This window comes from Poecilia reticulata, linkage group LG6 (genome assembly GCF_000633615.1).
Source record: "Poecilia reticulata strain Guanapo linkage group LG6, Guppy_female_1.0+MT, whole genome shotgun sequence".
Lineage (NCBI taxonomy): Eukaryota > Metazoa > Chordata > Actinopteri > Cyprinodontiformes > Poeciliidae > Poecilia > Poecilia reticulata.
Window position 1 is genome coordinate 19,259,370 of NC_024336.1, and position 18,582 is coordinate 19,277,951.

At 38.1% G+C, this 18,582-nt stretch overlaps 1 protein-coding gene across 2 annotated transcripts in view; it reads left to right on the forward strand.

Annotated features, from left to right (window-relative positions):
- The first annotated feature begins 3,214 nt into the window (after positions 1-3,214).
- The window catches only part of fa2h (fatty acid 2-hydroxylase), a 33,528-nt gene continuing 18,160 nt past the window's right edge, over positions 3,215-18,582 (forward strand). The window contains exon 1 of one of the 2 annotated variants that reach the window (XM_008411678.2): positions 3,215-3,981. In XM_008411678.2, the coding sequence (XP_008409900.1) occupies positions 3,700-3,981 (282 nt within the window). In that variant the 5' untranslated portion in view covers positions 3,215-3,699. The remainder of the gene's footprint in view (positions 3,982-18,582) is intronic. The other variant, XM_008411680.2, reaches the window with a different exon arrangement.

Sequence of the window (18,582 nt, forward strand, 5' to 3'; positions counted from 1 at the left end):
AGAGTTTACAAATGACTGACAATCCATATTCATCTCTTTGTAGCTACATGCAAGTCGATACTCACAGGAACAACGGCAGCCATGGATGTGTGTTGGTGATTTCCTGTAAAGAAACGATCATCAGCTTTCAACGTGTTCCCGWCTTATAGATGTCGAGATGACCAGGCCTTCAACCAGACCAATCGCTGCTGAGAAACTAAGATGTCTCTCCTCCCACATCTGGCATCACYTCAGTTAGGTTACTCTCAACACGAAAACACACACGCATACCTGACAGACTCAGATTACAAGAACACCAACGTGGTTTATTATTAAAGAGTCTTTTTGTTGTGCCTGGTATATTTAGAAGCTGCTGTAATACTGGAAAAAACAAGAACAAGCATGTAGGTAGGGTGACCAGGTTAAAGAGTTAAAAAAAAAACAACCTGTAGAAACAATGACTGCACCAAAAGATATGCAGACAAAGTAGGCAGTAGCAGGTGATCACTGGAGGAATAAACATGTAGAAATCTGTACAACTCCTTTAGGGCGAGAAACAAGCCARGTGTCACACAGCACGACACAAAGTGATTCTGGACAATGGGATGGACGCTTCACTGCACATCATTCTGTCATCCGCGGCAATCTGATACTCTGCTGACGGAAAATGACAGGGGACCAACACTTTGTGATGTGGTTTGGACCTCAGAGAGAGAAGAAACTGAAGACGGGGCTGGTTTGCCAACACAAGTCACCTTSTGAACCCCTGTCAGCCCATTTTTGGCCATGTAAAACTGCAGCTACAAAGAGGAAGAATTAATTATGGATGCTGCTTGTTGTGTGACCATGCAGCAAACAAAATCAGAGGTGAAGTGCAATATTTTGTGAACAGGCCAAAAAGTTACATTTTGATATCTGCTGTGTGACACGGCTTGTGGTAACTTCCTTTTTTGACAAAGGATTTCTCTTAACCCTGCATCCATAAAGACCAGATTTATGATTTACGTGCGGCTAAYAGTTGTCTAGTCCAGTGTTTCTCAACACTGGTCCCCAAGGCACACTGCCCTGCATRTTTTAGGTATTTCCCTGCTTCAACACACATGATTTTAATTGATGGCAGATTAACAAGCTTTTTCTGAACGGCAATCATCTGAATGGGGTGTGTTAAAGCAGGGAAACATCTAAAACATGCAGGGCAGTGTGCCTTGAGGATCAGGGTTGGGAAACACTGGTCTAGTCGACTGACTTCCCGATCACCCGTATTTACACAGACACAAAATTACACACAGTTGGACTTCATTTMCAAATAACATGACTGCTAAGGAAAGATGGGTTTTATTCAGGGGTAACAGAGAGAAGTAGTCTGAACTCAAATTCATGCCACATTTTCAGATTTTTATTCATAAAATGATTTTAAAATCATGCATCTTTTTCCTTCGGCATGAACATTATATGCTGCTTTGCRATCACATATAATCCCAACACARCTGAAATTTCTTTTGAAAGGTAAAAAAATTGTAATCATCAATTGAACGTGAGAGTTTCTGCTATGTTTTGGTGTCTGTTTTAGTCTGGATCTTGTTGAGCTATTGTCTATAGTGGTTATTTCTTGCAGGGTTGTTGGTGCCCGTCTCCAGCTGTCATTGGGTGAGATGCAGATTACAGCCTAGTTCATTCAGGCAACACCAAGACACACAGGACAAACAACCAGGACAGTATTACCATAACAACCATGTTTTGGACTGTGTGAAGAAGTTGGAGTACCCAGAGATAACCCGTGCATGCACAGGGAGAAAATGCAAACTCTATGCATAAAGACCCCAGGCTGGCATTTGTGTGTGTGTTATTCTGATCCTGCGCTGCCACCTGCTGTTTTCAATAAGCAGCAACAATTTGATGAGCAGTTTTTATTTTCCAACACGGTGGAGGACCTTGTGAGGATATAGAAGTGAGAATGAAGCGGTTCAAAGATCAGGGCATTTACATTTTGGATTTGGAGAAAATCCACAGATCTTAAATTCACTAAGAATTTGTGGTCAGTTCTCTAAAAGCAAGTAAAGAAACCAAGACCAACTAACTGTGATGAATTCCACACACACAAGACAAGAACAGAATTCATCCCAGCTTGTTATAAATAAATTATGTCTTTACACATTTTATTGACAGAACAAACAGACAAGCGTCTGGGTCACCTAAGAGAAATAGAGGTTTAAGCACACAGCTGTTTTAAAAGCTATCTTATTAACATGTTTCCTATGCTGACTCCTCCTCCTTATGGCAAGGTCACCTAGTAAGATTTACCATGAGTGGCAAAAGGCAACAGTTGTTTAATTATTCTATTTTGTGGAAATCACTTGAAGTTACTTTTCCTAAAAATGCCCAGTGTAAAGTAAACTAATTTTAACGTGCGGTTCTAAACAGGATAAATAGATTGACATATGGACTTGGCCATTAAAACACCTTGTTTCTTTACATTTTATTTTTCATGCTACTGCTAAGTAAGTATTGTTGTTCTAAGATGCAGCCTTGTAAACCTAATTCATGGAGTCGTGTTTCTCATTTAATTCTCCACAAGGTAGCATTCTTCAGTCTTTCTCTAAATGTCGTGCCTTTAACTTGTTTTAACTTGTTATWAWATCTTAAAACYTAAAACGTATGTGCACCTAGTATGCAGCAGCTTGTCACTTGTCTCCAGTTCAGTAATAAATTTATGCATGAGGTGGGAGATATTGTCCAAAAATGACCATATTTACTATTTGTAACATTGGTTTGACCGTGACTTTAACRATCGATGGTCCTATTAAGACACTAGATGGCGCCCTTSAACAGTCTCTTCTGTCAATATCGTCTTCAGTAAATCCTGGAAATGTAGCTTCCTTCAGAAAAATATATATTTGTTCTAACTAACTGCTGTTTCAGCTGCTTCTTTTCCTGGGTTAGTTATACTTACGAATGTAACATAGATTAAAGTAGCTCATTYAAATAAAAGGCYAATATATAAACRATATTTGAGTTGCGACTTAATTTTAATAAAAGGCGYATTTCCGACAGCAAATGAAAATAGCAAAGCTCATCSGTACGCCACCGATGTTTTTACATCAGGATAAATACTTGTCTATAASAAACACGTGATAACTCCCGGTGACGTGATGGCCCTCGCTTATTTTATTGATGAGGAAATGATGACATGACGCTACGAACGACTTATGTCACCTTTCAGTTGCCGCCCATGTTACACAAAAGTGTGGATAAGTGAGGTGTGTTAATTTGTCATCCTATAAAAAATAGTAGTGAATATATATAAACAATATCGTTGGTTTTTGCTCTTARCCCATCTCAAAGCAACAGGTGCCACTGAATGTGATGCTGCATTTACGGAACTTTGTATTTTCTGAGTCATGCTTACATGTGCTTCATCACTATTAAAACAGGCAACAGTTAAAAACAAATGGCAACAGCATATGTGAGTGAGTTAGGTGTGTAAGGCTGTTGTACACACCTCTTCGTAATATTGTCCATGACTAAGTTAAACTTAATTTTTTTTCGTACACGCCTCCAACACCCCGCCTTTTGAGACTRTCAGCGCAGCTCGTTACGAAGACTCAGTAAACCTCAGGTCCTCAGAGGAGGTGTCATCACTTCGATTTTTTTCTATTCTTTCGGACCCTTCACACACACACACACACACACACACGCGCGCGCGCGTACCCCACACTCAGGATGTCTCCGTCCACGTCCCCCCGGTTCTTCACCGAGAGGGAAGTGGCCCGCCACAGCACCAAGGATTCATGCTGGGTGCTGCTGGGGACCAGAGTCTACGACGTAACCGCCTTCCTGAGGATGCACCCGGGCGGCGAAGCGCTGATACGGAGTCGCGCAGGGAAGGACCTCACCCGGGTGATGGAGGGACCCCCGCACCGGCACTCGCCGAATGCCCGGCGGTGGTTGGAGCAGTACTATATCGGGGAGCTGGACCAGGAAAGCGGCGCAGAAGAGGTACAGGTAAAACGCTCGTTAACTGGCCCCACCTGTTGCTTTCATCCTAATCCTCATCTCCGCTACTTGAAACAAGAAGACTTCAGCATCTTTAATGGGTTTAAAATTTGTCAAGCTTAGGTAACATGCTTGACTTTTAAACAAGGTGGATTTTTTTTTTTCTTACTCGCAAGAAAAAATATTTATTTCAGAAAATCTATTGACAGGTGTGTCTCCCCCCGCCATGTAGCACACACAGCTTTATTTATTGCTTGGGAGTTTTGAGTGTGTTTGACACAGGCGTCAATAAGGACTCCACTCCCTCTGTTCAAACATCTCTTCAACTTTAACCTGCTTAATGTAGGCAGGTGCATGGAGGTGATCAGCCTGTGACCCTGCTCAGGTGTTAAAGTAGCCCAGACTGCTTTCATAGGCTCCTTCAACTTGACTGCATTGTAGGATCGGGTGTGTCTGAGCTCCCTCTTGACAATACCCCAGAGGTCAGACTAGTTTACTCACTGCGTGTTCATTACACCAGGTATTGATACTCTTGGCAGTGTGGGCTCATGTGAGGTCCTGCTGGAAAATATGAAAATCTCCACAAAGCTTGTTTAAAATTTCCTGGTTGGCAACTGCGCTGACTTTGGACTTGATAAAACGTACAGGAACAAAACTAGCAGATGACATAATTTCCCCAATTATCATGAGCTTTCAGTGGATCCGCGCCCCTCCTCCTCCTCCTCCAGACATTAAGAAATTGATTTCCAAATCGAATGTAGAATTGACTAAATAGAGGACTTTGTTTTAAAGAGCAACAGGCAAGTTTTTTTTTTTTGTCTTCTTGGGCCAGGCAAGACAGTTCTGATTTTGTCCCTGGAGTGGCTTAACTAAAACAATACAACAGTTGTAGCCGTAGTCCTGGATACATTTTTCTATGGAAGCTCTGATTATCTCCCCGATAATCAGATTGTTTTTGCTTCACAGTCCTATTTACACTCCATTTATTCCTGCTCATTGTGCACTGTTTTCCTATCAGTTTTTCCTTCCACCCGACTCTCCAGAAAATGACCCATTGTATTTATGGTGAACAGAGTCATTTCTTGTGTGTGTTTTTAGCAATATCCTTTTTTGTTTGTTTTACTTCCCTTCCATGATGTCTCTGCTGGACATCTGTGAAATCAGTGTTTTTTTAAACCCCCCCCCACCCCGTCATGATTGTGTTTGTCATTTAATTTCTGGTATTTGTAGTCATTTTCATTGAAAACCAAAAGCCATACACAAGATATGAGGAATTCTGTGAAGGTATTTTACTGTATTGGAAATTGAAATACAAAACACTGCTTGTAGTAATTTTCCCTCAGATTTTTTCGGCAACCTACTGATCCACTCGTTTATTTTATCCAATATCATACTTTAGAAGAAGTTTTTTGACCTCTTTATTTTGGAGCAGCAGGTCTTGTTCTGTATTTGTGTATAATCTGTTCTTTAATGAGTTGCATTTAACTTAGGCTTTGTAAGCAACGGTCATAAAGTTGAGTCTCTTGACTTTACTGGGCGTTTTTTGTCATCCTAACAGAAGGAACTCCCTGCTCTCCTCCTCCTCCTGGACTGTATTGATTGTAGGGGAGGGAATGAGGAAAAGCTGAGGGCAGGTTCAGTGGTTGTGTAATCCCTGCATGGAGGAGGGGCACGCAGGCAACATGGCGGACCCGTGCGCTTGGTGTTGCCTGGGTGTGGAGGGCCTCRGTGTCAATGAATAAGTCAGGGGAGTGAGAGAAAGGGATCAGGAAGGAGAGGAAACTGGTTTGTCTTGTCCCATTAGAGGGGGATTTGTGGAGGAAGTTTGGTGGGGAAAGTGGAAAGTTTTCTCCTCTTGTTTTGGCATGAACTCAACCAATTTTTGCTTTCAGTATTCCTCTGTGTGTGTGTGCACGCGCGCGTTTGTGTGTGGGTTAGTTTCTGTGGACAGTTTTGCATAAATCTCTTGGTGAGAGAGTGCACATTTACATGTTTGCCCACTTACTAATCTGTCCAGGCTGCATCTCGGCACAGAAAGTTCCACCAAAATAACAACATCCTCCAGGCTTCAGGTACCACACGCATAGAAATGACTTTTGGCCTGCTCTTGTTTCAGTTAATCAATTTTCAGTGTGTTAGTCAAACATAGAATGTGTCAAAGTCACACTGCATGCATTTTCACACCTTCTTGCTGTGACTGGGTTGAGACTTTCTTTTTCCATTTCTGACGTAATTGATTTCATCACTTCAAAAAGTTTTCTGTTTGGAGAGAAGTCAACACTGGGGTCAGTGACTTAACACCAGTTTGGGGCACAGAGGGAGGCTTTGGCCTAAGTGTCATTCCCCCAACAAACTCGAAATAAAGATGTAATCTACAATCAGGACTACAGAATGAGAAATGCAACTATTAACCCTTCGTAGTTTTATATTGAACCTACAGATTCAATTGCATTTTAGTTCTGATCAGTTATTGAGCAATCTGGCCAGCTAAAAGATAAACCTGAATGACGGCAGACCTTTATCTGCAGACGAGTACATCGCTTTCTTTTGTCTTTGTACAAGGGGTTTGTACTGAAGGAGGGAAGATTCAGAAATGTTCTCAGTTTAGAGTTTGATGCAAATCTAATCTGAGTGACTAATTCGTTTCATTTTCAGTTGGTGTTCATGATTTATATTTAGCCTGCAGTGGTTTAAACTCTGATTCTCAAGTATTCTTCAGGTCTGGATAAAATAGGAAAACAACTTTTATTGCAAACTTATTGCTAAAGTTTATTCTACGTGGTAAGTAACTAAATATTTAAAATGCAGTTTCCTCAACCAGTTTGGATTTTGTAGTGGTTTTTGTTTGCTATTCTTTCATCCTTCTTTCTTTATCTCTTAATTCAGGCAACATTCAGTCCCACCATTAAATCAGGCTTTTATCAGCTTGTCCTTGTAGCCAGTCATGTCTGTTCTTCAGTCCAACCAACCTTTTGTTCATTAGTCCTCTCAACCACCTTTCCATCCATCAGTCTGTCCAACCAACTAAGGCCTCAATCAACTAATCAACACCTTTATTCATTCTGATGTCTAACCAGTCCAGCTTTTATCCATATTCCTGTGTATTCATTCATCCTATTTAAACTTTATGATGGGGAAAATGATCTTCTCCTTATCCATCCAAATCCTGCATGGGGCTATAGTCTGATTAATTATGACACATTAGCTTTTTTTGGCGTTTGAGACTGTGAATGTAATCTATTCTATATTTGGCAGGTATATTTCCTGATCCGTTATCGCTTCCCATTATTCTGATTATGCTAAAATGACAAATCGTCAACCATGGGTACTCGGTTGTCTCCAAAACAGGATGTCATCAACAAAATTTCATACTGTAATAGTGAAATACCAGATAAACTAATGTATATGGTATAAATTAATGTAAGTTTATCGGGTGTGGCGAGATAAAATTATTTGTAGGTTATTGGTATCAGAAGGGCAGGAAATCATAATATCTTGTAACCTGCATCTTTTTGGACAAATGTACAATTGCATGTCAATGGGCATGATGATTTGTTTTGTTTTTTCTTTTTACTTTTTGTCTGTTTGAAATAAAGTAATAAATATATATATATGTAATTATTTTCCAGGTATGGCACAGATATTGGTCCTATATGGCAGGTCTACTTGCTCTGCTCAATTTCTCTGATCTGCCAGGAAAATGAGCAGAAAGGACTGGATTGTCCTTGAGATTAAATTGTGCCTTCTTTTTACTTCTGCAGTCATTAGTCTGTGGGCTATAAATACATTTTTATCACTTCAGACAAACATTGGGTATAACTGTAAGCCAAACTGTTAATTTATAATAATATCCAATTACTACTTTAAAGTTATATCACCTAAATAAGACTGTTGCTTAAATCTCTCTGACTGTGTTCCAATGTGGTGGAGCTGGAAAACAGAATCAAAATTAACTGAACCATCAATAACCCTGTGGAAAAAATGATTGTGATAAGATTTACAGCAATGCATCATCATCATTGGTCAGATATGTTTTTTTTTTATCTTTTATTGCTCCCAGTTTCTGCTTATGAAAGAGTAATAAAGTATGTGCTGGTTTATAGCTGCTTTATGGTTCCACTTTTCTGGTAGAAGTTCAACTATTTTTTTTCTGCTTGTTCAAGGATAAACTGAGGATGTTCACCAGTGAAATACAAATATGTAAGAGTAGTGGATATAGAAAATTGGCATATTGAAACGTTAACAGTTATGATAAATGTAATTTATTATCTTGCCGTCAGAATTTAAAAAGACCAAAAGGCACAAAGTAGGGCATAAGGGACTACATATCTTTGCTGGTTGGATTTACAGGCGGTGTCTGACAATAGTCACGTTACTTTCAGATTGCACAAATACTAAAGAGCAGCTATTTCAAGTTATTGATCAGCCACATCAAGCGTGACTTTAGTTAGTTATTTGCCAAAATTTATAGAGATTGATTCCATAAAGAATATAATCTTCATTTTGACCTTGGTGAGAGTTAAATATCTACTCTGATAATACATGGCAGTAGATGGTCTTATTCACCTGAGATGCAATAAAAACAAATCTTTACAGGCGTTTGGAGGGGAATCAAAACAAACGATTTTAAAAATTAGATAAGAAATAAAGTCTGAATAATGAGCTAAAACAGCAAATTTGTTTGAGAAACTTCAAAAACTTTTGCAACAGCTTGTTTGTTGGACAATTGCGATTATATAAGTAATTGACCATCAATTATTCTGACGATTAATCAGTTAAAAAATGACCCATCCAGAAGATTTTGCACTTGGACCTTTTTTATACAATATTTGAAATGCATTAAAAGATGCAAACCTCCCACCCCCCCAAAATAATACATTTTTTGAATTGGAAAATAAATATTGTATCTTATTGTATTGCCTAAAGTGCTATAAAATAGCCTTCCATTAGTGAACGCTTGGTCATTTGTAGCAAATGATTCATCTGCATCTAAAAAAAAATACTTCTAACATCAACATGTGAAAAGCTCAGTCCTTTCTGCTTAAATATTTTATACAGTTCATTACTACTGAATAAGTTGTTCATTCAACAAATGGCCTTTGAATGTGTACAAATGTTAAAGATTGATTTTACTAAATTAGTTGACAATAATTTCAATAATCGATTCATTAAGATGAATTGTTTCATTGTCTTTTTTTGTGTCATCAACCTGAGCAGCATCTGTGTTTGTCAGATGGTAAATCAGCCTGTAGTAACATCACAAAAAGACACTTTAAGGTATAAATGGGAGTTTTCCGCTGTTAAAACGCCACACTTTTTCAAGGCTTTTCCTTGGTTCTTAGTATTTTCAAGTAAATTTTTTTAATCCATTGTAAGCAAGATAGCTTTCAAATCAGATTTCAAATTTGTCATTTTAAAACACTAAACGTGTCCAACGTGGCTGCCTGGAAGAATTGTGTTTTCTTTTTTTAGTTGAATGTTTGGCCGACAAAGAGTCGGGGAATCATTAATCACAAGTAGTTTGTAGATTATCTCCATCCTAGTTACAGTTACGGGATTTTTCTGGCAGATTCAGAAACAGAATTGATCTTCTGACCTTCAAAGTGTCAGTGTGGATGGTCCAGTTTAAAGCTCAATCTGCTGGAGCGGAACACTTGTAGCTGCTTGCGTCTATGTCTGTGACGACATGTGCATGCATGTGTGTTTAGGAGCAGTTTTACAATCAGACTGTTTACACCCACAACAGCTTGAACTGGTCAGCGATACATGGCTTCTGCTCAGAACCAGTACTGGGAACTTGTTAGTCAGATGGGAGAAGAAGAGAAGGCGTTTTCCCAACAACAACATTTTTATTCCTCAACTTTGCTGATCTGAAAGTTTGTGTTTTGTTATCTAGCTTTATTTAAAACGACATCAGCAATGACCTTAAGGAAWTGTTGCTGCCCATCAATCTGGGAAGGGTTAGGAGTCCATTTCCAAACAACTTAATCGACCCGTTTACTTCCTGAAATATTTTTCGGAAATCACTTAAAACAACTCCATATCTCACAAGGAGCGGAGGTCGGCAGCTGTTTCATCCAATGTCAGAAATTGTAAACCCCCCCTCCATTTCAGACTGAACCTCAATATGTTAAACGTTGATGACAAAGTTTAAAAAATCTTACTTGTTTGGATTGGTGGCATCTTATCTCTAAAAGGAGTCCTGTAAAAGTTGTATTTGAAGGAACGATAATAATTCTCCTTTGAACAAATGAGACAAAATATATTTGGGTATAAGCTACAGCTGATCACAGATCTTTCTAATGTGGCTTCATTTTTGTTTAAATAAAATGTTTAATCTTGTTTTTGAACTCTTGAGGTGAGATTAAAAAAAAAAAGAATCTGTTAAAGACCAACATTTTCCCAATATCCAGGCGCACCTTTGTTTGCTCTTTGCTCCTATCTCTGACTTTATCTGGAATCAAAGCCGCTCTGCCTACCAACCTCAGAAATGCTCAAACATCGGACTCATTTTCGTTCCACCTGGAAAGCTCGTCACTATTTCTTTCTCACTGTCATCGAGTTAAAATGTAAACAAATCTGAGGGTGAAGGGTCACAATGTAGCCGCACGGGTGTGAGCTTGGCAGGATAGTAGGCTCATTGTTGAATTGAACAAATGAATGAAAGAACAACGGTATGGAGGCCAGCAGAATCTGTTCAAATGGAGTAGAAAAGTTGGATAGAGCACTTTGAAGGCTTTCTGAATGTTCAGAGTAACAAACGGCAGTAAAGCTGAATTGGTGCAGTCCAGCGCTGAGCATGATGCTGGCTTCTAACAAGTGTTTGTGGATGGAATGCTGCGGGGCGAGAGGGTCGGGCTGGTGGAGCGCAGGAATGCAGATTTTTATTGGCATGGATCGTTCTCTCAATGATGGGATTGTCTTCTGTATGAGGGCGCGAGGAAGACGGGGAGGAAGGAACAGACACTTTGGTAAAAAAAAAAAAAAACATCCCACAAAAAATGGGTCAAAGTTGAACAGATTTAGAATAGTTCTAAATATTACAACATGGTAGTAGTCAGGAAGAGGTGGATGTTTTTTTAAGAGCATGTGGTTGGATAAATCTGTGTTCTAGATGAAGACCTAGGTGACCTAGACGCTGCTTTACAATCACAGGAGTTAGACCACCAGTCTTAAAATATTACCATCATAATACATTTGGACATGCAATGATCTTTTGCATAAAACACTATATGAGCATCGATTAATCGCTTCATCTGATGCTGGTACAATATCTTTAGCYAGCCCATAAACTGCTTTATGTTTTCCTTACAACCTCCTACTAATATTTTAAATGTTTTTGCCAGGTCTTTGGACTTTTTTTTTTTTTTAATGACAAGTGAATAATTAAAAGTGGGTATCAGTTTTAATAGAGACTTTCAATTAGTAGCTCTGTAGGAGTCACCTTCTTGGAGCTAATRTCCTTTTTTTGTCTGTCAAGCTGTTACCTTTGGGTTTCTTTATGGTTGCCCGGTTTATGGGTTCAGTTAAGAAGTGGAAACGATGTGGGTCTTTGTGGGAGGTTGATGGTAACAGGTGTCTAAATATAGATTTATAAATAGGTTTTGCTGTCCATGAGTTGATATAACACAGTTTTTATCCTTCTGATTTTAGTGACTACAACAACAAAAAAACTATCCGAAAAAGGTCAAGTACCAGGAGGCAAAGACAAAAGAAGAACTTAGATTTTGATAAATCCTACAAAACTGTAAATCAAAGCCACTTAAAATATAAACTGAAGTGTTCAACCTTGGCTAAAAGGGTTTTTGTAAAGCAAACAATTTGACTAAGTTTATTAGCGTTAAAAAAATTACACCAATATTTTAAAAACTAGATAATTCACCTCAAGCACAAATTATGTATTTTTAACCGCTACTTTTGTCAACATAAATATAATTCATGCTGGTAATTAATTAATCTAACAATGACTATTAATTGAAGCCACAGCGAAGCACAGATTGTCCTAGGCTCTCAGATCCAACTCGTGCGTCATCAGTTTTTCCCAACAAACCATTTGGGCGGACGGCCTCYTTTACAACTCTTGAGAGCTGCTTATCACCGTGGTGATGCATTACTTGGGATATTGTTTACCCTTGCTGCTATAGAGACACTGCAATTAGTGCTCAGGTGGAGACCTCAGGTGGCTCCGCTCATCGCCACGATTACACCTGAAAWGTAGCGAGAGTGCAAGGTTCAGCAGGGAGGAGGGCGGGAGGGAATACATGTGGAGGAGTTTGTTAATAAATGGACTAATACTGAGGCCAGTGTGACAGTTTGATCTCACTGCAGGATAATTCCAGATGTGATATTTGTTTGAACTTTAATTGCATTGATGAATTGATTTTTTTATTTTTATTTTTTTTAATCGGACAATATAAAATCAACAAATCTCAGTCTCAAATTTTTGAGATTTTCATTGAGAAACCTTTTTTTTTGTTTGTTTGTTTTTTGGTGTTGGACTTAACTGGTCCTATAATTACYCTTACATATTTTTTACCCTTTTATGTACCATCAAAATACAAAAACAGCCATAAGATTTTTAAAACGGACAACAAAAACAAGCTACACATCGTAAACAAGGTATAACATGAGTTCTTAATGTATTTTTTTTTTTTTTACTTAATGGGTTTCTTTGAATGTGACAAAAGCTTTTGTGCATTTTGTTGGCCAATCAGTCTAAACGTGTCTGAAACAAACAAACAGTTTGGCACATATGCTAAAGTGAAACAGTCAGCCACACCCAAAYGGGGAGATCCCAGAAAAGGCATGAGAAACTACACTGCTCAAAAAAATAAAGGGAACAACGGGGACCCTCGTCGGGTCAATCAGTGTTGCTTCCTAAGTGGACAGTTTGATTTCACAGAAGTTTGATTTACTTGGAGTTATATTGTGTTGTTTAAGTGTTCCCTTTATTTTTTTGAGCAGTATATTTATTTATACTCGTCTCTGGAAGACGAGGGCATCGTCTTTTATAACACTTGACTGTACCGACCCTCTGTGTTAGTTATATTCTCTTACGCACATGTATTAGACTRTATGTGCAGAAAGGACAAAGAAAACTGTGATGTTTTTACATCCCTAAACCGTCTTCAGCTTGACATGTTTAACAGTTTTATAGGTGAGATGTGGTTTTTTGCAATTTGAATTACTCTTGTGCTTTACAATCATAGCAAACCATAACGGTTTATGTTGAGGGCTGCAGATGTACTTTAGTAATTTAACTAAAGAGGATAAATCATTTTGTTTCAACACCAAAAGGCTTACATGTCTGACAATGGATCCACGAGGACACCAGTTCCTTCATGACAGTCAAGAAGTTCAAGTTTTATATATATATATATTTTTTAGGATCCCGTTATTGAACAAGAAATAGGAAGGAGAGAGAAGAGAAAGTGGGAATCTAACCCAGGAGAACCACATGGAGAGTTACAGACTGTCTAAGCATCTTATTGGCCCCTTGACAAAATAACTGAAGTCATAAGGATTTTTTCTATCTTACTTAAATTTTTCTGCATCCTAATTTTTAAAACTGACTTTAAAATGTTAGAAAATTGGGSAAAAKAGTTCAATGTCATTTGTTGAACATTCCAACATCATGTGAGAATAATGAGGTCAAAAGTCTAATAATTAAAAGAATATGACCTCATAATGGGATGTTAAGTTACCCAGAAAGTTACTCATTAACAAAGAGCCTCTTCCTTAATTTTTATTTGCAATGGTAGAAAAACAGCTCAACTTTTTCTTTTTACCTTTTTGAAACAGACATCTGCTCCTCTTCCCTTTTTTTTATTGCTAAATATGTATTCCCACATTGCATACAAACTCACTAGTTTGAGATGCAGTTTGTATTTATCTTGGCCCTCTGCATGCAGCACTAAAACAGGATCCCTCTATAAAGTTCATTAATGATTTATTTTACCTCTACAATGAACCTTGATTTCATCCAGGAGAACAGTAGGTGGACGTCTGGCAGTAATTCCTTCTCTTTAGCCCATGTAACGCTCATAAAGCAAATGCACTAAGTGGATTCGCAGTGTGTTTTTTTTTTTTGTTGCAATTGGACTCTGTGTGTGTGTGTGTAGTAACATGACACCTTGTTCGCATGTTGCTACAGAGTGCCTCTGATTGTTGCACATTGGGCACACAGAGAGGGGCCATGAAAATATGTGAAGTCCCGAGTCCTTGTCGCACAGGTTCGACGGGTTCTTTCAGTCGGGGAGGCCAGTTTCTTATTGGCGTACACTTGCTCATTCTTGTGTCGTCACCCTCACTCTCTTCGCCTTCCATCGTCTGCTTTTGGTTGCATCTCCCCTCACTTGTTGAGTAACTCAGACATCCATACAGTCAACTGAAACCAAACACACGGGTCTAGTTTTTGAGTTTGGCATGCTAGCTTTGCACAACTTAGGCCTTGTTTACATTTGTCATTCATAAATTGTGTTGTTGGAGAGGTTGACTCGAGATTTTTTTTTTTTTTTTTTTTTAGATTGACAACAATGAATGTTTGTCATTATTATTTATAACAGTTCTCTGGATACATATATTTGCTAAACGCTATTTCAGTTTAAAAGTATGCATCAGAAAATATGAATTGGCAGGAAAAGTTTGAAAAATAAAATGTCAAACATTGACATGCAACTCAGAATAAAGACAAATACGGTAAAGTAAAGCAGTCTTTATTTGGAGTCTTTACGGTTCCTTTGCAGTCTTAAAAGGAATTTTATGTCATTTCAAGTTTGGATAAGTATGCAAAAATTTGATATAGAAAGCTTTTTAGTTTCAAGAAAATGTCCATTTATTTAATTATCTAAAAGATGCATGACTGCATAAAATCTAGTAGCCTGTCACTGCTGAAGTCACTTAAACCAGTAATTAACAATCACTAATTCGATAATATCTGCATTTTATTAGATTCTGCAGCTCTATCTATACAATATAAACCTGCTATAATAATCCACATACTCCATGGAGTATGGATTATGTGGATTATACTCCATACTCAGATGTTAGCAGGACACCTGTTAACAGCAGGTGTCCTGCATCTGTTAAGACATAACAGATGCAGGACACATGTCCTCCAGCTTGTACAACCTCCATCAGTTAGTTGATTCAGTCAAAGCACAAACATGGTAGTCATGCTAGTTTCCCTCAACCGGGAAAGCGGTGATGTGGAGACCAACAAAAGTTTAAGCATGGTAAGGTCTCCAGCAATTCTAGCTTTAGTTGGCTGACCCTGTTCTGGATCCTGGTTTTCAGTAGGGTTTGCCTGGAAACAGTTTTCCAAAAAACCCCTGAACCGGAATGCAAACAGAGCAGAACCTGATAACAAGCTGCTGAGGTAATTCATTCCTTTGAATCAGGTGTGTCTGAACTGTTGAACATCTAAAGCATTCAGAACAGAGTGCGCTGAGGATCCAGATCGAGAAAATCACATCAATAGCAGCGCCTACATTTATGGAGTTTAAAGGAAAAAACCGGAAAATCTTTGATTATCAACCTCTAATTCTAAAATGTGTTCACTCCCTTAACGAAACATTCGAGTGGTTTTCGCCCAGCATGTTGTTATTTTGGCATGATGAATTATGGTAGAGGAACTTTAATGTTGAGGCGTTTCAGCAATGGAGAGCAAGTGTTGTGGTGCAAAAAGATCAACGTGTGTAGATATGAGGTATGCGATGTATGTGACTGAAACCAAGCAGTAGAGAAGTTGGTCAGTAATCTGCTGCGTGATCGCCTAATCTTGACATGCGGCCAGATCTTTCACCTGATGCTGATGTCATTGTTGTTAAATTTCATTTGTTGCGAAAGGAAACGACTGAGAACATAGTGTGTGGCTGTTTTTTCCCTTTTCTTAGACATCGAGTATTCTTAATTTGTTTAGTAATATGCTAGTAGTTCACTCTATAGTTGTTTATATCATGAAACTCAGTAGGAAGAAGTTCCTGATCAAGTCTAAAACTGATGATAGATTATTGTAAGCTGATTTTAAAATTTAAGTTTCTTAAAGCGTGTTGGTGAAGGTGTTTTTCCTCTTCATTTGTAAATAAATCCATTTGGTGACTTGTTCTGTCAGTGAGAGCCAATCATCCAAAATTACAGCTGTTTCAGCGTTATAAATCTCTTCAAAGTGGGAACCTTTGTCCTGTTCTTTCCACAATGACCTCACGTTGGTTACGTTCTGCTGTCACACCCAAGTAAGAACGTGCAAATGTGCTTGTACAGTTGTTGGGATGTTTGTACAAACCTATATTACTTTTATCCAGGTTCTCTAGTCTCATCCTATCATCCTTCAATTTAACTAATGTCTGGTTTTGGTTATTATGACTAAAAAACGGTCTAAAAATCCTTAATTTGCTGCAATAAATGGGAATAAAGAGACCATTTAGTGTAGAGCTGTCATGTTTATGAACTTCTAGTTTAACAAAATGTCATTGTGATCAATGATCAACTTGTTTTAGTTCATTGTCATGCAAGTATATATATTTAACTCCAAGAGTGAGTGACTATTTTAAGACAAATGACTCGTATTCAGACAGCACACGAGTTTGATCATAAGCGCAGAAATGTAGATATGGGGTCAAGGTGGATAAACTATGTACAACCTGTTGTTCAAGATCTCAAAGAACCACTTTGAGCAGCAATAAATCATACTTTGACATCACGGTTTCTTTTTTGTCTTTCCAGCATTGATTGAGTTCATCAAGGTTTATTGACTTTTGTCCCTGCACACTCATCAGGTTGACATCTGGACTTTGACAGGAGAATTTCAATATCTCGATTCTTTTGTTTTTGTCATTCTGTTGTAATTTCACCTCTGTTGTCCCAGTTTGAGGTGAGCTTGAGCTGCCGGACAAATGGCTGGTACTACAGAGGAAGTTTATGGTCGACTTGGTGAGTTTAAGGTTCAAAGGTCACAAAATGACCCCACATCATCAGCCCTCTAACAGTGTGCTTTACAGTTGGTGTTAGGTTTTTCTGCTGGTTATTTTGTTTGGGATGGTGCTTCGTGTTCTGGCCAAACATCTCCATGTAGGTTGAAAAGTCTCCTAAGTAAAACAACTTTCTGTTATTGCAAGTGAAAATCTTTAGTTGCAGAGGATGCCTCAGGAACATCTGGTGGTGGAATTGAATATTTTATTGCGTGCTAAAGTCTAATGACTCTGTTGAAGTTATGGTTTATGTTAACGTTTTTATCTCTAATGCTTATGGACTTCATGTGGAATAAGTTTATCTGAGGTTATCTGCCAAAGATGGTTTTTTGCAGCTGCAAGGAGAAGAGATAAATTGGTCTGCATTAAACATCAAGACATAACGTAACAATGAGGTTGACGTCATCACAAAACGGTAGGCTGCAATAAATATTTTTCCATCATATCTCTGTTTGTCATATTTTACTCCTTAATATTTTTGAATGTAATTGAGCTGAATTAAGTTGAACATTCCTTGGAAAGAAATTAATCGCAAAGAATTTGTTTTCTTTGTTTCAATAGATTTTGTTAGAAAATCAGATAAGCACAAAAAGGGATTTAAATTTAACAGTTTTCATTTGACCGCCTCTGAGCACTGGTCAGCAATTCAAACATTGAAAATGTGACTTTTGATCTGTTTCATGTTTCARAAGTTTTTTCTGTTCTATCCTTCAGGTGAAAACTAGGACCTAGATCAGGCCTTCTTAAAATAAAAATCTGTATCTGATGGAAAAAGCATCTGTAATCAAAATATGTGATTGAGAACAACTTAGCTTTATTTATTCTGTATGCAATGAACTTTGAACTAATGTTGCACTGAAATACCATTTCCTGGTTTTCTTCTGAGGCCCGATCAGCCAAATTATAAGGACATTTTTGAAGCCAAAAACGACAATAAAAAAAATTATTGTTCCCCACTCAGAAAGCAGCATCAAAGTACATACATGAAAATGAAAATGGTGGAAGCTTTTGGCTTTGATGCATTTAATTAATAGGCAGGTGGGGGAAAAAAATCAGATTTCTGAAGGATTTGACTCGACAATAACTGATCAGAGCTCATGAAGGGAAAATTGGTCGATTGGTGCATCCATGCACCGAACAAGTTCCCCTAAAGTGTGAGCTTGCACAACCCTGACTGTGGGAACAAAATGCATAGTTTCAAAGGTGTGAGAGTTGCTAATGTCATTCTTACAACACCAATCTATCTTTATTGAAGTAATAAACTCCCCCAGCCAGACTGGGGTTGATTTGAGCCACCCTTCCTACCTGCTTTGTAACCAGAGATGTTATGAAAGCTCTTTTTTTTTTTTTTTTTTTTTTTTTTTTTTAAATGAGCATTCATAAACGCTACTTTTTCCTGACATTTATCATCTCAGATGTTTGGAAAGAGTCAAACTACTTGTGGATATTAACCTGAAGAGCAATTCCTTCACAAAGAAGGCAATGACATTGGCGTGAGAATATTTTTCTGATTTTTAAAAAAGAAATAAATAAATTGGGTTTTACAGTGAGGAAAGATTCAGTAGTTTCATAACTGTTTATACTATTTGATCGGGATTAGCCTGACAAACCGACCAAAGCCAGGTCTGGGTCTGCTTGAATG